The sequence below is a fragment of the Microcebus murinus genome, chromosome 6, assembly GCF_040939455.1.
Source record: "Microcebus murinus isolate Inina chromosome 6, M.murinus_Inina_mat1.0, whole genome shotgun sequence".
Classification (NCBI taxonomy): Eukaryota; Metazoa; Chordata; class Mammalia; order Primates; family Cheirogaleidae; genus Microcebus; species Microcebus murinus.
The window spans coordinates 73,626,373-73,650,271 of NC_134109.1; the positions used below are offsets into that span (position 1 = coordinate 73,626,373).

The following is a 23,899-nucleotide window of genomic DNA, read 5'->3' on the forward strand; positions in this document are numbered from 1 at the left end:
AAAGGTTCAGTTCAATCCAGTAGGGAAGCTAAGGACCAAATTGATTTTTTTGGAAGGGGGAGGAAATCTCAGCCACTCTTTTCTTTCCCTCCAAAATCACATGTCTAAATGAATCTTGAACAGTTACAGTATGAAAGGATCCTTTCCTTGATAAAGGAATATCAAATTCTTTTGTGATATTTCACAATGACACTCACCCAAATGGGCAATAAACTCTTGAGCAGAATCAACGTATTTCAAGATCTTCTTCAGAAACTTATAGGCAAATCTCTTTTCCATGGAGGAGGCATCCAGTTCCATGTCCTTCATACCTCTAGGTTGGAAATGGGTAAACCCCAGAAGTAACAGAGATAACCAAGTGACTTTGGTGCATCATCAATCCCACCAGTGTTGAATTTGATTTCCAAATGTTAATGGTTATTCTGGCTTAGGGACATGACTCATCATTTGACTGATTTCCCCTTGCACTAGGAACCTACCTGTGTAAGCATGTAATACCTGTTCTATGATAATTTCTGAAAAGATTTTTCAGAAAGACCTTATCCAACAAGTATTGAGCTGGGGATAAGTCAGAGGAGAAAACAAAAACCCCTGCTCTTATGGAAGGAACGTATCTGTTGGCCATAGTAAACAAACATGAACAAAATATAAATTAGATAGAATCCTAGAAGTTAATACATTTCATGAAAAAAAGAAAAATTAAAGCAGAATGAAAAGGCCCAAGAGTGGAGGAGTGAGGGTTTGTAGACTTTAGCGTTAAATAGGGTAGTCAGGCTTAGTCTTACTGGGAGATTGACATTGGAGTAAAGGCTTGAGGGAGGTGAGCCATATGGACTTCTGGGGAAAGAGCTTTGCAGGCACAGGAGCAAGTAGTGCAAAGATCCTGGGGTAGGAGCATGCATGCTGAGTTGAAGGAATATGGCAGAGAGGCCAGTGTGGGTAGAATGGAAGTGTGGTCAGAAGGGTGTACGTGTGGGGGAAGTAAAACAAATCTTTTAGGGCCCTGCAGCCCACCCTGAGAATTTTGCTTTTGCTCTGAGTGAGATAGGAAGCTACTGGAACTTTTGAATAGAGGAGTGACATGTTAAGACTTACATTATAACAGAATTTCCCTGGTTGCTAAGTTTAAAATTGACCATGGACAGGGGCGCAAAGGTGGAACAGGGAGCCCAGATAGGAAGCTATCTCAGCAAGGATGGTGATAGCATGAAGGGGGTAAGATGTAGACAGATTCTGGATATATTTTAAAAGTCAAACCACAGGATTTCCTGAAGGATTGGATGTAGGTTGGGAGACAAAGAAGAGTCAAGGTTTTTGACTTGAGCAACTGGAAGAATGGGTTGACATTGAGTGATGGGGAAGCTAAAGACAGGGCAGGACTGAGGCAGGGTAGGGGGAAGCTAGGAGTTCTCCTAGGTGTAGGGACCTCGCCTGATCATCTGCATATCCAAGCGCCTGCCACAGGGTGCTGCACATGGTAAATTAGCACTCAGATATATTTGCTGGATTCAATTATCTTTCTCCTTGATTCTCCTATTTCCTTGACTTCCTTTTCAGTTATAGTAAAAGGGAATTTTTCATTGCTGTGAGCAAGTTATTTATCAGCAAAATCACACTGCACATTCATCTTGGTGTTAAGAACAGGATTAAAATGACGATGGGAGTCTTTCTCGAATACTTTCCCGGAGGCTGTCTCCTGCTGTCTGACCTTTCCTGTTCGACAATACGGCAAATAAGTCTTGTTATTTTTTTCATATGAGATACAACAGAAATATTTGTATAGATTTTTATTTATTTTTATTTTTGCCATTCAATGGCAAAAATTCTGCAGGAAACTAAAAGAAAAAAGAAAAACCAGCAGCTTGCTCAGCAAACATTGCTTTTAGGAGGAATGGCTGTAGCAGAATAGGAACGAACACTCGCTTGTTTTTCATGCCACAAAGGACCCAAGTAAGCATGAGCCTATGTAGCACAGCCACCACTGACATTTGAGGGGGGAGAAAACAGATTTGACCTTTAAGACTTAAGCAGCCAAGACTATCCTATATAAAACATTCATCCACATAATTTTGACTTACACAAGTTTGAGATAAAACATCTTAGGAAATCACAATGTGTTCAATCTCTCCAGTACAGGTCCATCTTCATAAGAATCAATTTCCTTTGTTCAAAGACTGCTTATGTCAGTTATGTTTGTTATTGGTATTATGCAGTTTAATAAAATATTATATAAAACAACAATATAGGGGTGGGAAGAGAATTGTTTATTCTAACAAAACAAAGTTGCATATTTTGCAAAGACATGCAATTGCAAGCTTCAAATATATAGTTTTTGAATTAGGTATGAGTGAGACAACTGTAAAAGATAGGGAAGGAAATTAAAAATATCTAGAATACTGCATTTATATTGTTTTCATGTGCTTCAAATTCTCATTGTTCTTTAAAGAAGCCCAAATTTTAAAGCTTTGAGGGTGTATTATGGATGTCATTTATAACTCCAATCGATAGAACAAAGAAAGGGCTTTGGCCTGTAGCACAAGATTTGTGAATGAATGCATGCTTATACGTTTTAGGTTAAAATTAAATGTTTAAGATAGGTTAGTATAATTTGTCATAATTCTTTGCTGTAACTGATCTTTAAAAATTAATACCTACCCTTCCTGTTTATGTCAGAAAAGGCGGCTTCATGCTTCAAAATAAAAAGTGTTCTCATTTCAAAACACTCAACTGCTGTCCTTACTTTGATGGGTTTTGTAGGCAGGTGATGAATACCTGGAGAGTCAGAGACCATCCCCCACGCCCCTGCCTCGCTAACATCACGCGGAAGATGACTTACCTAGAAACTAGAACGCCATTCACTTGGAGGAATTTAAACAGGTCCTGTGCCTTCTCTCGGTCCCTGAACTTTTCCTTGGCAGTCAAGGTGTCATATGGCACCAGAAGAGGGTGACTGCCACCACCTGGGGTCAGTAAGGTGAGAGAGGACAACATATGTGTCTCTTCCTTTGCAATTCTGGGAGGACATCCTCACTCCCAGCTCAGCTTCTCTGGGGGAGGCTGGGAACCAGGCTCACCTTTGCTCTCCAGTTCCAGCTTTTTCTTCTTGGCCCAGATATTATGATAGTTCTCAGCCACGACCTCCACCATGCCCTGTGTCCCACCAAGGAGACACAAGTCAGAGAGAAAGCAAGAAAAATCCCTTCCTGCATGCCAGGCTATTCCAGGCAGTCTCGGGAACAGCACACCACGGAGGGACTCCATCATTCCTTAGTCTGTGCTTATGCACCCCATTAGTTTCATATCTTCTCATATACACAGAAAACAATGTCTAATTCTGTCCTTCTCTTGTAACTTATTATCCTGGCAGTTGGATGCATGCGTGAAAAACACCCATTTCCAGATAAAACTGCACGGTGGCACTCATGATCTGTCACAGGAGTTCAATATCACAGTTCTGACCTGAGTCGGAGTTAGGAGTGTGGTGCATGCAAAAGTCTAGAACTCCTGAAAGCCTTTGACTTAAACCAAAAATTATCACATCTTGGAGGAAACTGCTGTAAAGATTTCTCAAATAGAATAGGTCTTTGTAAGGCTCATAAAACAGTGACTTAGAATGAAGGAGGCACATTGGAGTCCAAGGGGTTGAACTGATGGACTCTCAGAGGGGTGAGTGCCCTGGGCTGGGGGCAGGCCACAGCCACCGTGTGTGCAGGAGGGGAGCAATGGGAGGAAGCAGCTTAGGGCATTTAGCTCCGTCCTCTTGGTTTTACGTCCCCCTATCTGGCAACAATTGCTTGTCTGCACCATCACGGGGAACTTGAGCAAATCCACTGTAGGATATGCGGGTTGCCCTTTTGGTTTGGGGGACTTACAAGGACCAGGCATTCATCTCCACCCATGGGGCAGGTTCCACAGATTTCCTCCTAGCTGTTTTATGTATTTTTGTGTTTTGATACAGCACAGTCGGTCCTCCTTATCCATGGCTTCTGCACCCATGGATTCAACCAAACGTGGACCAAAAATACTAAAAAAAAAAATTGCATCTGCACTGAACATGTACAGACTTATTTCTCTTGGTTTCTAAACAACCTAGTATAACATTTATTTACATAGCATTTACATTGTATTAGAAATTATAAGTCATTTAGAGATGACTTAACCTCTAGAGAATGTGCACAGGTTATATGCAAATACTGTGCCATTGTATATCAGGGACTTGAGCATCCCCTGATTTCGGTATCTGCAGAAGGTCCTAGAAACAATCCCCCATGGATACAGAGGGATGACTGTATTGTGCTGGCTGTTCTTCCTTTAACTAGTCATTGCTGTTACAATCTTCTTGGAACAACAAAGCTGCCGCTTTTTGGGTGACTGGTTAATTCTGCTGGGGCTTTCTCTGTGGCCTCTGCACAATGTCTGCAGTTTTGATATTTTAGTGGTGATCTGTTCTAGGCATTCTGCTCCTTTTTTCCCCTTTAACTCTTGTAATAGGTCCTGCACTGGAGGGGTTTTAGAGAGCAAGTCATGCTGTTCTCAAAGTATACTGTTCTCGAAGTACACTGACCTGGAGCTCTCTGGAGAGCACGACGTTTGAGAGGTCGAGGGGGGCAGGGCTGTAGCTGTTGCCCTAGGAATGCAAAGGCAGAGTCACTGGGGTTGCCATTCTTTTCCTCTTTCTTATCAGCAATCCCACCTTTAGCTGTGGAAGATGTGTCCTGAAAAATCCCCAGGGTTCATCTCAGGTGGCCCCACCTATGATGCCCCAGGGAGACCTTTCCCAGATTCTGCAGCAGCCTCTGGGTGTGGAGTCCTACCTGGCTGGCCTGGGGCATGCTTCGAAGCTTCTCATTTTCCCGCTGTTGAACCAAAGCTTCCCCCTCTTTGGTCCTCTCCACAGTCCAGCCCACAGCCAGCATGGTTTTCAGGGACTCTCTGGCAGGCCAGCGATAAATTTCCTTCTCCTAGAAGATAATGTGAGCAGGAGAACTTTGCTGGACACACCCAGGATTCTGACTAGTCCTCCTTTCCACGGGAGGGTCCTGCAGTGGACTGGGGTGCTAGTTAGCTCTAGCTTTCTTTCACTAGGTCAGAAGACCCTTTGCAGCATCTCACCTGAAATATGCAATCGGTCTGTCTGATGTTTTTAAGTATAAGGCACTATGGCCTCCTACCCTCAGAGGAAATATGCCAGACGCTATTAATGACATTATCTACATTTTGTGGAGAAAGAAAAATAAGAACAGGAGAGGGACTCCTCATGTTCTTATAGCTGTTGAAGATGGGATATTGTCAAAATGCATCTGCACAAAGCTCTCCTTAGAGCTTAGGAAACAGAATTTCTTATAATTCTCTTTTGATCTATGCACACTTTCACAGGTGGTCAATATGTGTACAAACATACATGCACCATCCTTTATATGTGATGCTAGGCCTAGAGTTTACAAAGAACTCCTACTGATCACAAGGTAAGAATTCAGAGTTGAGTTGAACCACATTTATTAATTTAAAAAAAAAAAAAAAGCAACAGACTTGTTCACATTTCCTTGGGGGACTCTTTTCTCTACTCCCTGTACCTTCTGTGTGTTGGAAATCAATTCTGTCTGAATTTTCTCCAGTAATTCACTGTCCCTTCTCTCCACACCCAACACACACTCCCATAATCTAACAAAACCCCTTCCTAGTTTAGTTGCAAGAGAATTACAAATGCATTTCGGCTCAGCCTATAGGAGCTGAAGGGAGCTGCCTTCTGTAGTGGGCTCTCAGAGACAAAGAACAGCACGTGGTCCCGGGCCTGTCGCAAGCTCATGAGTCCCAGAACGTCTCCAAGGAACTTGAGGGGAAATGTGCTCTTAACTCCTCTGAGTGTCAGATACAATTCTCAAGGCAGGAAACAGCATGTCGTGTTACCAGACGCCCGGTTCTTACCTTTTCCGTTAATGTCTTGAAAGGCCTTATCAGTGGGTGGGTCTTGACGTTCTCATCCAGGGAAATGCCATACTTCCACCCGCTCTGAGTCTGTAGGAATGTTTTCAGGTTAAATATCCTTAGCTCTCACAGAGCCCTGATATGTGACCCAAATCCCCGCTTCTATTTTCACTGAACAAACTGAATAATGGGTAGTGACAGAGCTTGGAAACTACCCTCGGAAACGTCTAATTGATCCTCTCAGGCTGGCGGGCTCTCTGCCCCCTGCATCCTGAACTCTGCTCTCCACTCCTCCTTACGTCAGCTGCTGTCCTCACCCCTTTCTCGCTTGCATTTCAGGCCCATTTAAAACAGAAAGTTATTTCAAGAGGCCTGAGAACAATGCTTCTCAGGTCAGCGGTCACACTCACAGGAAGAACAGAGGCAAGGCTCAAAGGGCTGGACCTCCTACTGCCCCGAGTGGAGGGGCTGACTGGCCCGCCCCCTGCCTGTGAGAGCAAAGTTGCAGCGACGCATGCTTTGTAGGGAAGCACGCATGGAAGTTTAGGAAATTTAACAGTCACTTGACCCATACTGGCTGAGAGCCTTCTGCAGAATGTGCCAGATGCTGTTCCAGGCACTGTGGACACAGAGATAAAAGCAAGACCCTGAGTCCCCCAACCTTGCAGCCCAAACACTCCTGGGCTTCTGTCCGTTTGTTACCTGTGTGTATTTCCCAAGTTTCTATCCCTCCTTCACTCCCTGAGGGTGGGTTCATCTAGGCCCATGGTTTCAGTTACTGCTGGTAAGTGACTAATACCAAATCAGGACTTCCAGCCTAGAGCTAACTCCTAATTCCCAAACCTACTTAAGCTTTGTTTGGATGTTCCACAGGTACCTCTCCATGTGTCTGGAACAGAACCCAGAGGCTCACTTCTCTGAATGTCTCCTTCTCTTGGGTTCCCTGGATCTCAGTGATCGCCCCAGCTTACACTCACTGCCCAAGCCAGCAATGTGGGATTCCTCCTGGACACCACTGCTCTGCCCCCTTCACAGCACTTGTCTGTCTCTCTTGCGTCCTTGCCAGTATGTTAGCGCAGGGCAGCATCGGCGCTCACTGGGATCGCTGCGAGAGCTCCCTGCGCAGGCTCCCTGCCTTCAGCTGTGCCTCTTCTCCAGGGAGGCCTCCTCTCCATGCCTCTTCTGACAGTACTGTCAGGTGCTTCAAAAATCACCCTGATCAGGGAACTCTACTGCTTCAAAATGTTCTGACTGCCGGCTGCCATCCTGGTAAAACCCAAACGCTTTCACGTGACCTCCAGACCTAGCAAGATGATTCTCCAGACTCCTCTTTTGCCCCACCCTCCTCCATGTCCTAGCTATCCTGAACCACGGCTCGCTAAAGCCACCAAACTCTCTCCTGCCTCCCTGTGTCCACCCCTGCTGCTCCCGAGGCCCGCAGTGTGCTCATCGGCCTGCGATGATGGCCCCTGGGCATCCGTTAGCACATGCTGTGGATGTCACCAGACCTACGAGGTGTTCCCGGACCCCCGGCACCAGATTTGGGACTCCTGTGTGTTCTAACCCTGTGTCCATCACAGCACTGAACAACCTGCCCCACAATGTCCTTTTCATTTTGTTTCTCCCAAGACAGCAAGAGTTTTGAGAGCTGGGAAAACACTATTTTCCTTGTTAGATAATCAGTGCACCCTGGCAATGGTGAGCAAACGTGTATCTTTGCCAGCTCATGAACTGGGGAGAAGAGACATCTCCATGACTCCATAGCAATGGCCAATCCATAACCAAACCATGTGGATTTTACCTCCTGAGTCTCTCTTGAATCTGGAGAGTTCTCTTTAGCCCTGTGCCATGAAGCTTACAGTCTAGGAGCAGAAAGAGGTATTCATCAAATAACCACACTAGGAAACATATAGCTGATAAGCAGAATAAATGTACACATGCGTATCTGTCCTAAATACAAATATATAAAAATGTTATGAAAGTACTTTAAAGAACGTGGTGCTATAGCTGAGAAATCTGGGGAAATGCCTCCTCAGGAATCACGCCTGCACCGCTGTCTGCAGGATGAGTTGGTGAATGCCGTGTGCACCTGTGTGGGTGCAGGTGGGTGTCCGGCTCAGCCAGAGGAGGGTTTCAGGCGCATGCAGTGTGTGTGGGTGAGGCAGAGAGGGTGGCTGGAGGGAAGGGGTCAGGGAAGACAGCAGGCTAGAGATGGTAGCAGAGGTCAGGTTAGGTACTGGGCCACATTCAGAACACTGAATATTGACCTTTCTATTCAGAACAGTTAGACGTTGTTAAAAGTTTAACAAGTAGAAGGGGCTGGGTAGGAGAAGCAGTGGTAGGATATGACAGAATTTGCACAGTGAAACCCTCACTCGCTGCAGTGTCGAGAACAGACTGGAGCAAATGTGGGGAGACCCGTAAGGGGCTTGTCCCCATTGCCTGGGTGAGAGACCTTGGCAGCTTGGCCATGGCACGGGGCTAAAGAGAACTCTCCAGATTCAAGAGAGACTCAGGAGGTAAAATCCACATGGTTTAGTGATGGATTGGCCATTGCTATGGAGTCACGGAGATGTCTCTTCTCCCCAATTCGTGAGCTGGCCAAATGACCACATGTAAAGCGTTCTTAGAAAACACAGATGCTCTAGAATAAGGGTCAGCAAACCATGGCCCTTGGGCCAAATCTAACTGAACACCTGTTTTTTTAATTAATAAAATTGTATTGGAACACAGGTACCCTCTTTTGTTTATGTTTTGTCTATGGCTACTTTTGTACGACAGCAGCAGAGGTGAGCTGTTGCAACAAAGACTGGCCCACAAAACATCAAATGCTTATTACCTGGCCCTTTACAGAAAAGGTATGTCAACTCCTGCTCTAAGATTATGAGGGATTAGCCCATTCTACAGTCATAATGATTGTCATTATCATCACTCCCTAACAGGGGCTCAGGAGAGGAGAAGAGCTGAGCCCAGATCAGCACAGAGCCTGAGCCGGTAGTTCCAGGCATCCCCTACCCGAGGGCGCACTGCACAGAGGTGGCTTTGCTGTGGGGATGGGTCCCCTGTTACCCACCATGGCTGCAGCTGAGTAATGGCCCCATCCTTAACTGGCTGCCCACAGGAATCCTGGATTTCTTTGGCACAGTCTTTCTACTTTGCCTGCCAGCATTAAAAGGGCTGACACAGAAACTAAATTTATTAAGCAGCCTGACCTCATGTGATGAGGAATTTTAAATACAGGCTTATTAATAAGGGAGTGTCTAGAGGTTCTACCACGGCCTACCATAGGAAGATGACTGTATATCTTCACCAAAATAAAACTCAGCTTCCTAGAAAAATGCAAGGGTAAGGCTTTCTTCATTTTCCCTTTTCCAATACTGCAAAGAAAATAAATAAATAAAGCCTCCCATCCCCGTGAAGCATTTATGTCCGACACACACGGGCACGTCTTTGGGCACAAACGCCTGCAGGTGCGATGTTATGAAAGAAGTTAACACTTCCAGAATTGATCATTTCTTGAAAAACACAAAAGTGGCACACCAGCAGCTGTCACTGCCTATTCCTCTGACCTCCACCAATTCTGGGAAATTGCTGCTCAGAGATAATGAATGCTCTTGGCGTGGTGAGTCTGTCACTTAGACAAATCAGGCAGATTTCCAGAATTGGACCCTTTAATGTTCTTGGGTGATTTTTTTTCTGCCTGACTATTGTCAGTTGGATGATAATCCCTACCTTGTCACAGGCCCATTTATCATGTGAATGCTCAGCGTACTTGGTGACGATGTATTCCAATTTTTCAGGTAAGGAAAAACTGTGAAACAAGGAAAAAAATATCACCACCTCCTCAAGCACTTCAGCCAGACATGGTAGAAGACAGTCAGAACTAACAGACAGAAGATAGATTTGATCAACCAGCCAGCCCCAAAGCTGAAGTTACATTCCAGACATAGTGACTTCACTAAGCAGGAGTGGCACACCCAGGCCTAACCACGGGCCGCCTCTGCAGAAACCTCTGCCGCACAGGTGTCCTCCTCTGCCATCTGCTCTGGGTTCTCCTGGCTCCTGGGTGAGACCTGCCAGGTTAGGCAGTGAGAATACCTTTAACCAAAGGAACCGGCCTGTCACCCTACGGTTCCAACCTGGGAATGGTAGAAATACATAGCCAGAGGACTATATGCTACAAAATAACTGTGGTCTACCTTTTGGGGTCCAGTGGCTCATGATGGCACCTCCGTTTCCCTTTGCGTGGCATCATCTTCTGTGTTGCATGCAGTGTTATAGGGACTGTCACCATAAGATGGGCCTATGATCAGGCAAATCAGACCTGAGACTGGAATCTTGAGTTGGGAGAGCCAAGGGCAGCAAGCTCTTCAAGGTGATTCACCCAATGAGGCCACTGAAGATTATCCATTTGGTCACTGTGCCTTGACGCCAGTCTGTCCCTGGGGCCTGTCCTTGCTGAGGACCAGTTAGCCTTTTAACTAGGTTTTGAGAGTAACCCCATATTCTTGCAATAAGGTGCTCTTATCCTTAAGTTAGCTAGAGTTAGTCTCCATTTCTCACATTCCTTAAACTTACTGACGTCAGAGGTACACCTAAAGAAATCAGAACTCTCAAAATAACACATCCTTAGCTCACAATTGCCAGGGTGTAATGTTGCCTCATAATGTTTATAAAAGCATCCAAGTTATTATACCATTTACTTTGTCACCCTTCAGCACACTTAGCTGAAGTTTTTATAGGCCAAGTTCTCCAAAGTTAGCACCTGCCTTTTCTTTGGACCCAGGCCTGATGGTTTGCCACACCCCTTACTTCTTCCTCACAGCAAGTTCAATCCGTCTCCCACCATCCCTGCAGCACAAGTTTCTGTCCAATGGAATGTGTGCTTAACTAGCCTAAAGATGAATTTTATATATTATCAAAGCTGACAGCCCCCTGGGAAGGGTTCAGGCTCTCATTCGAGAACTGCCGCCACCAAACACAAGCACGAGGGGCTCATACAGAATTGGTTTTACTTCCCCTGTTCATTCCGAAGCAGTTTTGGAGATCTCCATTTAAAATGCACCTATGACACATATTCATAATGGGGGCAGAATGATGGACCAAAACTAAGCGATATTTTGCTCAAAGGATAAATACACCTCCATGGCCTAATCAACACCAGTGAGGAATTCTGGAGACTCGTGGGGAGAAATTAAAAGATATAATAGTAGGATTACTCCAAAGTTCTAGCATCCTTCCACATGGCAAAGAGCAAGGCAAGCCTCTAAAATAAGGGCCCCATACTGTTCTGCCATCACACTCGAGGCTTTGCCAGAGCTCAGCTGAGTGTTATTTATGGAGCTGTTTTGATGTACGATGCTATTAGAACTATACAGGCCTAATTCACAAACAGCAAAGATTTTGTCAAAAAACTCATTAATAAATTAATTGCATAATTTGTCAGGGTGGTTCTCTGAATGCCTCAGGTGACATTTATTTATGGAAGTATTCATCTCTTATAATAAATAAACCAACCCTCCCCTCCCCCTAAAAACCCTGAATAATACAGTATATAATCAGATACCTATGGATTAAACCTTGTGCCTGATGTGACTTACAGTGTCAAGGGAAATGACAAATAGTGTTGGCAGGAGAGAAAGAGCAGAGGCTTAAATTTCTTGCTACCTTCTGAAAGAAAACACTTGTTAATGGACAAATACTAGGAGCAGCTTAGAGATGATTCTGCACTCACTTCATGGTGTTGATAGGTTTGGGGTCAAAGTTGCCATCTGCATCCACCGAGATCTGCTTCTCCAACGTGGCTGCGATTCTGGTATCTAAATAATCTGGTGGCAAGGCCCCAGCTATAGCACTGAGACAAGGCAGAGCCATCCGGAAAAGATCTGGGTCATATTTCTGTGAGGGAAAACCAAGACCATGTTAGTAGAGGAAAAACACCCATGCTATCAGGTAGAACCATTCACCAATCAGCTGCAAATAAAAATAAAATGCATATATTTGTCCACGTTAACCGAAATGGGGAATATACTTTAATACTTTCTGGTGGAAACTGAGGTATCCTTGGAGGATGAAATCATAAGCTGCAAAGCCCTCAAGTCACCATTTGATTTAAGTTGAAAAATCTTGAACCAAGATTTAAATCGGTATCTCCCAAATAGTTAACTTCAAGGCTATCTAAAAGTTAAGTGGCTCTTGTTAGGCTAGAAAAGTCTATTAACTAACTCATCTGCCAAGGATGGTCATAGACACACCCATCCTAGAGAGTGCACAGTAAATTTTGCCAAGCTCCTTAGTAGCTGATGAGGGTCATATGGTGACGTCATTAGCAGACTGCTCAACATTAGACAATTCTCTCTTGAACCCAGCCAGGGAGGGATTTTAGTCAAATAGCATGGGTTTGGGAAAAGCTTTTGATCTGCTTTTTCAAGATCAAAAAAATTCAGGGGCAAAGAAAATTTAAGTGCAGGTGAACAAGCTAAATCTTAATACATGCTCCAGACTTCTCTAACAAAACCAGGCTTACTCATCTTCTGCCTTTAAAGCTGGGGACCTCACAAATCTAAGGAAGCTGGGTTAAGGGAAGTGGAGCAAAGTCTGAGAGTTGGAGCTCTATTTTGATCTGACTATTCGTAAGGCTTGGGATTCAGAGGCACTGACTTCTCACTTGATCTCCTTCTCAAGTGAGTGGCTATGAAGAACCTCCCCAAGAATGGTTGAAGTCTTCTGGAATCCCACATACTAACATCAGAGCAGGTGTCAGGGCTCCAGCTTAGTGAAGGTTGGCTACCAGAAGCCACACCAAGTCCAGGGAAAAGAACGGACCGGGGCAGTCATCAAGTCTGCAACCAGGAAATACTCTTGTCATTTACTCTGGTGGCCACTCTCCCATGCACTAGCTGTGTGAGCCTGGCAAGTTATTCAACTGCCCTGAAACTTTTCTTCACCTGTAACATGAGGATTGTGACAGCTCCATTTCCAAGAGTTGGGTAATGATTAATGTAATATGCTCGTGGAGTACTAAGCACAGTTCCTGGTATGTGGTAAAGCTAAATCAACAGTAGTTATCATTCACAGGTGCTTGGGTCATTGAGATCCTCCCTTTCATGCAGGAAGCACTGCCATTACCTTATGGGAGAGGGAGTCAAAAATGCCCCAGAAGAGCTTCTCCGTTAGGTGCAGTTCTTCTTCCACTGCGAGGCCATAGCCCCCCCAGCCTGAAGGCAGACAGTAGTACTTCCAGCACTGTTCATAGTGATTCGTCAGAAGCTGGGACGTTCAGAACAGGATGGCACCAGTGGGGTGGGGTGGAGAGAATCCACAGGCATCAAAAACATGCAGGGGAGAATAAAATAGTAAGCAGAGATCACGAGAATGAAACCAACAATTGAAACACTTGGGCTGTCGACAACGAGGCCCTTCACATACCACTGGTACAGTCTGGCCTTGTGCCTGATGGGCTCTAGCCTGAGCTGTGTCTGCCTGATTAATTCCTGTGCCCCTAGCAGTTACTAGAAACTGCAGAGGAAGTGTTTCTATTTCAAATGAGAAAATGCTACCTTCTTAAAGGAGTTACTGTGTGCTGCTGGTTCTAGCCAGTCAGGGGTAGAAAGAATTTCATCTGAAACCTTTGCTCACAATTCTGGAAGACCCTGGGGTATGCTGATAGGAAGAGGAGATGGTGGGCAATGAGTTGTGGGTCTGAAGATTTTTTTTTTACGTTGGTTACTACCCATGGCTTCCTGGTCTCTCTCCAGCCCTCTGATAGCACCATGATCTTACAGCAGTTTCACGTCTGGCCAGCAGAGGGCAGACGCACACTGGCAATGTGCCCATACCAGCAGGTGAGAGCCACATCCTCTAAGAAAAATCCTACTGATGTGAGCGTTAAAAGCTTATAGAGTGGTGTCAATAATGCCCCTTCAAAGCCAGCATCCAGCTGACAGCAAAGGTCTGCAGAGGAGGCAATGCCAAGTTAAGATGTGGTTATCAGTTAAAGCGTTTTTTTGAGATTAAAACTGGGACTATTAGGGTTAGAGAGAATTAGCCCTTGGAGGAATGTGGAGTCTCTGAGAACATACAAACTGTTTTCTGCCTGCCACAGAGGCAGGGGATTGAACTAAAAGCTTCTGGGAATTCTGGGTATCCCAGTAAAACACTTCTTGAAATCCCTGCTTGGACTATTTCTGAAAAGAAGGGAAAGTTCTGTTAAAATCACTAGGTAGGAGTTTTAGGTCTGTCTACCCATTGCTAACATTTTGAGTATGCAAATATGGCAGGTGCCTCAGAGATAAAAGATAAAAACATTGTTCTCTTCCGTGGGTGGCTGATTCTTGCAGCCTCCCACCAGCCCCAGGTGCTTTCAATGCTAGTGATAAAATACATGAGAAAATAAGGAATAAGACAAGTAAAGAGAGGTCTCTGTGGCCTTTCCATTAATAAAGAAAGAGAAAAACATAGAAAAACAAAAAAGAGGATCTTTTACAAAGGGGGGAAAAAAGCACAAAACAGTATGGAATAGAAAGTGAACATTTTAGTCCTTTCAAATGAAAAACCATAGGGCCTTCGAAGCTTTTTGAGATTGAACATATTGTGAAAACTTCATTAGAGCAGGAAAGTACCACATCTAAGTCGCCTTTCTAATCTCTGTTAAATAAGTAGTCAGCAGAAAGAAAACAAACAAAAAAATAGGAGCAGTTAACGATTCTAGCAAATCTACTCTCTCCAACCCGGACATTCAAGAAAGGGCTTGATTTCGTGGGTGGTATCTTGTTGGCTAACTATCAGCTTATGGGAGTAAAACCCATTTAGTGTGCATTTTGTTCTCCAGACTGTGAAAACATCATGTATTACAAGGCAGATTTTCTGTGCCATGGCCTGTGTCTTTGTAACAGTAGTGACGTTTACCTTGAGAGGCATTTTGCAGTACTCATTGAGTTGTGGCACATCAAAAACAAGACGTCGCAGGAGTCGCTGTAACATGGAAGGCCTCAGGTGACTACAGCATGGAATAAGAAAAACAGAGTAAGAAAATAAGGAAGGATAAAGAATGAAAAAACCCAGCTCAACTATATTAGAGCTAGACCTCAGAACAGTTAGCTCCTAATATACAAGACCTTGGATAAACAACAGGAGATAATAAAATACTTTAAAAACTAAGTATAGTTAAAATTCAGAAAGAGGGACATGCGCTAATGAATTGGGATACTTAAGGTTAAATTTTAATCGTCAGGTGACAAAATGTTCTAGGATCTATGCATACTGAAAATATATTCACTGATTATGTGCAAAGAAGGGAGGTGCGGTTAATTTTATGGTCATCTAAATACCTCATGTCCCCTGAACTCTGCAGAGAGAAACTGGAGTTGACCAGCAGCTGCACAGGTGGACTCTGAGGCCACCTGCTGGTGCGACTTGAAGGTAACTTTAAAGCCCTCTGGTTTACCATCTGGTTCATGAAATCCTCACTAGTGGAATAATTTCTTTAGGGTTAAGGCTTTGTTCTTAAAACAACTCCTTTAAAAGGCAAATATGGCCCCTAAAGAATAATTTACCAAATCACTGCTTTCATGGCCTTGGTACTTGGTGCAAACATATTTGGAGATAGAGAAAAGAGACAGAAGCAATATTGATTTTTAGGTTACAGCCTTGTTAAAACCTAGCAGAACTTGTGGATTCTCTCCAGAGAAAAGGACACACATAGACACAACTTAGTATACAAGTTCAGCTAAAGAACCCCTGAATCGCTTCCATCGATGCCTAAGGAGCTATGGAGGCAAAGCTGATAACTTTGATGTTAATTGTTGGGTGGCCAGGGAGGAAATCCTGGGCATTTCACAACTTTTTCTAGAAGTAGCCTTGTGATTAAAGGCCCTGGGTGAAAAGGGAGTCAAAATATACAGTAGCCGTATCTCTGAATCTAGTAATTATAAAATAAAATTACTCAATGTTTCAGATTATTGTTCAGCTAATTGGCAATTATCACCTAAGATTGACATATTTGAATAAAATCAAAAAGTGCGATAAACCTGTAGCTCTATTAATTCCTGACTTATTAAAAATAAACAATGAAAAAAATTCAGTTATGTATTGGTTTTTCTGCTATCACTAGAGCTCAAGCAGGCCAAGACGTGTGCAAGGCCCTAAAAGTATAGTAACAGGGCTGTGAGCTTGTATGTTTGGTTCGATGTAAAATTCTAATTTCCCTTAAGTCTGATTTTTTTAAAAATACTTGCAGGTCAAATCAGCATCACCACCATGACTCTGTTCCTAGGATACAGATGTTGGGAGGCAGCGATCCTCGTTTGATGTGGTTCCTAAGACACACACTGAGTTCAGATCAGGCAAAAGGCTGAACAAGACCTGCAGCTGCTAATTGATGCAGTTACCAGCCAATTACAGAATCAAGGCTGATAGGAAGGATTTCTTTTTGTATTAACTCATTATTTATTCCCTTTGCTACCACTGAGAAGAATAGAGGCCAATATAAACAAGTAGTGGGGGCCATCACTCTTCTTTTTAAAGTGGCAAAGAGCAAAACCTAGGTACCTTATTCATTCCCAGAAGTCTATCATTGTGTCCAACAAACTTTCTCTTGAAAGACCAAAAACATTCTAATTAGTTGAATTCCTTGCCAGTTATACTAATCTTGGGATGAATGAAGTACTGTTATAGTATAGTGCCTGGTTTTAGAAGGTGATCTCAGAGTGAAAATCCTTTTTGGGGCCTGAATGGAGGCCCCTTTCCCACCCTCCAACCTCTGCTCCCCACTGCCAAAATGTAGTCCTGTGCAATGATACAGCTTGTCCCTTAAAGCAGTTGAAACCTGTCGGCCTTAGAAGCTACAATGACAGCAGATGTGGTTAATTTTAATATAGCATTGTAAATGTGAAACCATCCTTTGCAAATTAAGAAAGTAGTGCAAGGTGAGAAGTGGGGTAAGGACCCAAAAACTCTGCATAGGCACAGGCCCAGCTAAAAATAATGATAATAAATTAGTCACTATTCCCTTGTTTTCTTCTCTGCAATTACTACTCTGGAGTCACAGCTCATGGTCATAAAGATTCTTAGCTTTCTACATAGATAACATCACTTTTTTGAAACCTAGGGGTAGTTTCTGAGGTATCTTCTAGGTCCCACATTCCAGTGGAATGGCGGCTCCTCCCAGACCAGTGGCCCCTACCAAGGAACTGACTCAACTGGTCTTGGGACCCCCACCGAGAATCTGGTTGGCAAGGAAGACAATTTCTACACCTCTGTGGTTCTGCCCTGAACCCAGCCGATTAGTAGACCCAACTGCCTAGCATTTGCCTGCCAAACTCTTTTAAAACCTTGTCTCTCACATTCTCAGGGAGACAGATTTGAGAAATTCCTCATTTCCCCACTTAGCACTATGCAGAATTAAACCCTTTCTCAGCTGTAACGCCTGCTGTCTCAGCACATTGGCTTCTTCTTGGGCAGGAGTGGGCAATGAAGCTGGCTGAGTGCTAACAAATGTAGGGACCACTGTTATACCAGAAATACAAGCACGAGATCACCCTTTAAAAAATGTTTTATAAACTATTTTTTTTAAAAAAGCAGACTATTTCTCAGAGTGGTTTTGGGTTGAAAGCAAAATTGAGCAGAGGGTACAGAGAGTCCCCACGCTTCCTCTGTCTCCATACACGCACAGCCTGCCCCATTATCAATATCCCCCACTAGGGCGCTACGTTTGTCACAACTGATACACTTGCATTGGTGCGCCGTTATCGCCCAAAGTCCATAAATTACATCAGGGTTCACTCTCAGTGCTGCACATTCTGAGTTTGGACAAGTGTTTAATGACATATATCCATCAGTATAGTATTTTCACTGCCCTAAAAATCCTCTATGTTCTGCTTACTTATCTCTCCCTCCCCCAACCCTGGCACCACTGGACTTTTTAATGTTTCCTTAGTTTTGCCTTTTTCAGAATGTTGTATAGTTGGAATCATACAGTAGGTAGCCTTTTCAGATGACCTCACTTAGTAATCTGATTCCTCCATGTCTTTTTGTGGCCTGTTAGTTCATTTCCTTTTAGCACTGAATAATATTCCATGGTCTGGATATACCGCAGTTTATTTATCCATTCACCTACTCAAAGACACCTTGGCTGCTTCCTAGTTTTGGCAATTACGTATAAAGCTGCTATAAACAAGTGTGTGCAGGTTTTTGGGTGGACATAGTTTTCACCTCATTTGGATAAATACCAAGGTGCATGATTCCTGGATCTTGTGGTAAGAGAGTCTGTTTAGTTTTGTAAGAAACCGCCAAGCTGTCTCCCAAAGTGGCTGTGGCATTTTGCATTCCCACCACCAACGAATAAATGTTCCTGTTGCTCCACATCCTCACCAGCGTTTGGTGATGTCAGTGTTTTGCATTTTGGCCATTCTAGTATGTGTGTAGTGGTAGCTCATTGTTGAGATTGACTTATAGTGTGATTGACTTATCAGAGTCCTTCTAAAAGGACTGATAAGTTGTTTTTTATTCTAGGTAGCCCCCCAAATGCATAGTCATCTCTCATGGAAAAAACTCACTTAACAAGAATTAGGACCATACCCATCTGGCTCCTAAAAGGGAAGCCTGTTGATCCCCTTTTCCGGGGCCATGTATGGTGGTGATTCTCAGTCTTGGCTACATATTGGAATCATCTGGGGAGCTTCAAAAGCTAGAATCTTGGGTTCCATCCCTCAAGATTTTGATCTTTTGGGCTGGGGTGTGGCCTGGACACTGGGATTTATTCAGTAACTCACCAGGTGATTCTAATATGCAGCCAAAAAGGAAAAACACTGGCTTTAAACAGCAGATCATAGTCCTGGCCCGTGCTGAGACCTGCTATTGAAAAAGCCTTCTTCCTTTGACTTTACCAGATTTGATGTACATTCCTGAGAACCCAAGGCTCTTGGAACATCTTTATTTTTTGTCCTCAGTTGGCCCTGATGCCTATCTGCCGTGGTAAAAACGACTGCCTTTAATTCCCCTATGGGACTGGAGATTCTTTATTTTGCCCAAGGCCTTGGGAGACCTGGAGGTAGGTCACTTTTTTCATGCTCTTAGAGTCTGGCTTTTGTGTAAGGTCCACTAATTTAGAGGGCAGAAAAATCTGTTTCTGGCTCTATCTTGAGAATGAAACAACTTTTCTGTTTTTTTTTTTTTTTTTTTTTTGAGACAGAGTCTTGCTTTGTTGCCTAGGCTAGAATGAGTGCCATGGCATCAGCCTACCTCACAGCAACCTCAAACTCCTGGACCAAAGCGATCCTTCTGCCTCAGCCTCCTGAGTAGCTGGGACTACAGGCATGTGCCACCATGCCCAGCTAATTTTTTCTCTATATATTAGATGGCCAATTAATTTCTTTCTATGTAGAGATGGGGTCTCGCTTTTGCTCAGGCTGGTTTCAAACTCCTGACCTCGACCAATCCACCCACCTCGGCCTCCCAGAGTGCTAGGATTACAGGTGTGAGCCACCACGTCTGGCCGAAACAACTATTCTTTAACCTGAACACTTCAGGGCCAAAAGACAGTCTCCTGTTCTACCAATCCTGTGTGCTAAAGACTGAGCTGTGTGTGCCCTTTCTCTTCTTCTCAGAGCAAAAGACGAGCCTCAAGGAAGAGCCTGTGGTACACAAGAGGACCAAGTGGATCCTGTGAGGAGATGTTTGGAACACAGCTGGTGTCTGGGGAAGGCCTGGAAGCTTCCTTAGACTATTCCACCAGTTTTTAGATTACACAATTAAATGCAGTTGACCTGGATACATACACAGAAGTAAAAACATGGGAAGGACACTTACTTGCAAATGGCAAGCAAACATTCTTCTATAGTGTCCCTCTGTGCTTTGGTGAGGGAACGTCCCTTGGAAAGCCTGTATATTGTCTGCAGCGTAGAATCGATCAGAGAGGTGCAATGTTCTGTTCCGGCAAAGAGAGGGGCACATCTCGTAAGGAGCGGGAGCACAGCAGAACATATGTACCTGTTGAGTGCGAGCGCAGCCTCTGTGGTGCTGAGGGAAACCTAAGAGAAGCAGATCGGGACACAGGTCACTCTCCCTGTGGAGCGGAGCAAAGCTTACCCTGTGCACTGAGCTCCCATGGAGCGGGCTGGGGTGGCTCACACACGTCCACATGTCACAGCAATGGAGTCAAGAGCTTTCTACCTTGTCAGCAGATCTATTTATCTTTTGCATGTTAATGAAAAGAAAATAAGATTAAAAGAACAAAATAAAAACCAGAAGAAAACAAAGACCAAAGGTTGGCTGGCTCTAATTCTTTTCCAAATGGTCCCATAAACTTCTATTCCCCTCCAAGAGTTTTGAACCCTTATTAAAAATCAGCTGATGGCCAGCCTAACCCAACTTCCAGGCTACTATATTATTTTTGTTTTAGCTCTGTTTCCTCACCTTCTGGGGAGTTACACATTGTCCTCTTGGGATTTTAAGATTAGTAAATGGTTATAGGCCAAGCAGTCTCTCAAACTGGCCAGTTATGTGACAGCTCTACAAAGAGACAGTGGAGCTCTGACCTCCATCAGCTAATTTATGAGCACTGTGCACAATTCACAATCTGAACTGACATGGAGGAAGAACTCATTAAAGGGAATCTAACTCTGCATGGGAAAAAGTGTAAAAAGGACTGAAACCTGGGACCTTCTATAAAACTCCAGTGTAATTCTTGCTCACAGCGTTTTCTTCTGTTCATTAGATGGACAGGCTGAATACAAGGAAGACCCATTTAGTGGCACTAAATATACCCAAAGAATGTTAACTATCATCTTTGAAAACTGTAGAACTTCAAAAGAAACTTTGTGATCCACAGAGATGAAATATTATTATTTCACAGCCATTATATTTGTAACACATTTTCTATAGCTTATGATTTGAAAAACTGTTTTCTTTGAACCATACACATTTTTGGGTGTTCCTATAAATTATCAAAAGTTTGTCTTTGAGAAACTTCAGTAATTATGTTGAAAGAAACAGCTAATCTTTCACATTTATCACAGAGTTGTTAAAATTAGGAAGGATGGAACTTTGATTCCTGTGGCTTAAAAGTTTTCAAAAGAGAATGCATGAATATCTGTGTGCTGAGGAAGTGAATAAAAAATCTTTTTGTTGTAGATGGTGTTTGGACAGGCATGTGACTGAATACCAGGTGCTAGAATAGCATTTGGCATTATTTGATCTATAAAAAAATTATACACTTTGATCAGGAACCTTGGGGAGGTCCCAGGAGTTAAGAAAATTATTATTTTTTGAATCAAGGAATTTATAGAAAAGTTCAAAACAAAAGTAGGGGTGGAAGCATTGTTTTAATTATCAAAAAGGATATATTAGTATGCTCCTAACACTGTCATGGATGTGCCATTTCTCATCTCCATGCCACAGAGAGGGTTGGAGCTCCCGTTCAGCCTGGGGCTCCTATTTCTGTCCAAGTCTGAGTAACCCATTGAGATGGAATCCATCCTAGTTAAGGTAGTGGCTGCTCACTACCCATCACAGAACTCAGACTATCTCTGTTGTACGCCAGGTGGAGCCTCTGAGAAACCTCATGACTGACTCTAAAAACACTCCTAAACTGGCAAGGTGTTTTTTAGACTTATGCTGATCTAGTTTGTCTTTTCCCCTTGTACCCAAGACTCCTGGTGCACTGTTTCTCTGCTTAGTCCTGACTTCTGGCATCTAGCATCTAAGTTCTTTAACTCTTGGGGCCTCTTGTCTCAATGTCTGTTGATACTGAACTGTTTTATCTCACCCTTGACTTCCATACTTGTATTTGCCCTTGTTCTCTTGTATTTACCTTTGCCATGCCCCTGGCTTCAGACCCATCCTTCTATAGGGTCAGTATATGAAACTAAGGAGTGAGAGTGGGAAGAGTATTTCCAATCCAGCCAGCCTTTTGCATAAATAAGACAGCCATGCTCTCACACCTGAGGGGGGTTTTGTCCCCCAGGGGACATTTGGTGATATGTGAAATTGGTTTTAGCGGGTGTTGGGGGTGCATTGGGGTGCTACTGGTATCCAGTGGGCACAGGCCGAGTTTCTGCTAAACATTCTACAATGCACGGGACAACCTCCCCAGAACAAATGCTGCCAAGATTGAGAAACTCAGCAATTGAGGGAGCTGGACTGAACATCTGATGTCAAATTTACCTGTGTCTCAGTCTCTGGCCCAATAAATTAAGATTTTCCATTTCATGGTGCTTCTCTTTTCTCACCCTTCAAAGCAGACTACTAAAATGTAATCAGTGAGTATATAGAAAATATTTGATTCTAAGTCCAATGTTACTAATTTTACAATGATGGGAAAAATAATTTTTCTTATTTTTGCAACTTACTGTATCTAGAGAGGCAGAGGCTCTTAAGTCAGGTAAAAATCCAACCTCTAGTAAATGCAGCAGAAAAGTTTGATCCTTAATGCCATAAACTCGGTCCAAGAACAGCACCATGGGTGCCTTGTGGTCAGGGCAGAAGTTGGCTGCCATGTCTGGCTCGATGACTGACCCATCTGAAAGACACACAGAAAATGTTATTTCCCTTTTTCTGTCTCCACAGGCTCGAAAGGCAACATAGAGCTTGTCTGTCTATGGCTTGTTCTTATAAGTGACAGAAATTTGGAAATAATATAGATTGAGCATCCCAACTCTGAAAATCTGAAATCTGACATGCTCGAAACTCTGAAACTTTTTGAGTGCCAACATGATGCTCAATAAAGATGCTCATTGGAGTATTTTGGATTTTGTGATTTGGGATGCTTAATAGGTAAGTATAAAGAAAACATTCCAAAATCTAAAAATATCGGAAACACTTCTGGTCCCAAGCATTTTGGATGAGGGATGTCCAACCTGTATAGTGTTGTGCTAAAGCCAGCTTATACTGGGTTGAAAAAGCCAATTGTTAGAATTCTAGGAATTTTGTTAGCCAGTTGTTAAACATGACCATTATTAGGTCTGCTACATACTCCTCGAAAAACCCAGGTGCCCGGGCCTGAACATAGATTTGACTGCCAGAACCATTTTCCATTCCAAGCTGAGTCATCAAATCAGTCTGGAGACGAGGGTGAAAAGTGCGGATCCTGTTTCAGTCCAAAGAGAGAAATAGGATCCGTACTTTTCACCTATCTCACACATAGGCACTTCTCATCTCTGAGGATAATCAGCTAGAATGAAAGACTGACACAGGACCTGCACTTAACACCTCACTAGGGCCTGCTCCAACAAAGGATTCCTAAAAGAATGGTGAAAAGGCTAACCTTCTGGAAATAATGTTGAATGGATGGTGAAATAACTCTTTACAGAATGGTTATTTTAAAGGATCTAGGACCGACTTCCAGGAAATATCCACTTAGCTGGGCCTCAACATAGATTAGTCTGCCAGAATCATCTTTGGCTCTGAGCTCAGAAACCAATGCGCTAAAAATGCTGGTAAAAGTGCCTCTGTGCTTTAAAGATGGTGAAATAATGGTGAAATAAGTCTTAAAATAATGATTATTTCAAAACGTCTTCTACATACTCCTCAAAAAACCCAGGTGCACGTGCCTGAACATAGATTTGTCTGCCAGAACCCTTTTCCATTCCGAGCTGAGTCATGAAATCAGTCCGGAGACTAGGGTGATAATTCTTTTATTAATGGTTATTTTAAAGGCTCTAAGGAAACAGATGGCAGAGTAGGGCTGACCTCCTGGCTCTCTGCTCTCAGAGTGAGAAGTGAAGAAGGCAGACAACCACACGGGAGTGATCTGCACTTACACTGGATCAGCTTCATAAGACTGTAGGTAGACACCGGGATACGGAAAACATAGACAATAATTAAAGGTGAACCGAAAAAATCTTCCACAAAACCCAGGGAGTCAGAAATATACAATATGGAGGGAGCGCATCCGCGCGTCTGTGGCCCCGACAGGCTGTCCGGAGGACTCATTGCCTCCGCCTTGCACAGGGAGACGATCCTTCCCCGACTAAACCCC

At 43.6% G+C, this 23,899-nt stretch overlaps 1 protein-coding gene across 5 annotated transcripts in view; it reads right to left on the reverse strand.

Moving 5' to 3' along the window:
• RYR3 (ryanodine receptor 3) overlaps window positions 1-23,899 on the reverse strand; it is a 505,145-nt gene that overhangs the window by 98,678 nt on the left and 382,568 nt on the right. For all 5 annotated transcript variants that reach the window (XM_076004231.1, XM_076004228.1, XM_076004227.1 and 2 more), the window contains 12 exons: window positions 22,272-22,441; window positions 19,732-19,952; window positions 14,833-14,923; window positions 13,054-13,194; window positions 11,660-11,823; window positions 9,658-9,736; window positions 5,926-6,015; window positions 4,815-4,961; window positions 4,565-4,627; window positions 3,075-3,150; window positions 2,837-2,960; window positions 198-313 (listed from right to left, as the gene is read on the reverse strand). In XM_076004231.1, coding sequence (XP_075860346.1) covers window positions 198-313; window positions 2,837-2,960; window positions 3,075-3,150; window positions 4,565-4,627; window positions 4,815-4,961; window positions 5,926-6,015; window positions 9,658-9,736; window positions 11,660-11,823; window positions 13,054-13,194; window positions 14,833-14,923; window positions 19,732-19,952; window positions 22,272-22,441 — 1,482 coding nt within the window. The remainder of the gene's footprint in view (window positions 1-197; window positions 314-2,836; window positions 2,961-3,074; window positions 3,151-4,564; window positions 4,628-4,814; window positions 4,962-5,925; window positions 6,016-9,657; window positions 9,737-11,659; window positions 11,824-13,053; window positions 13,195-14,832; window positions 14,924-19,731; window positions 19,953-22,271; window positions 22,442-23,899) is intronic.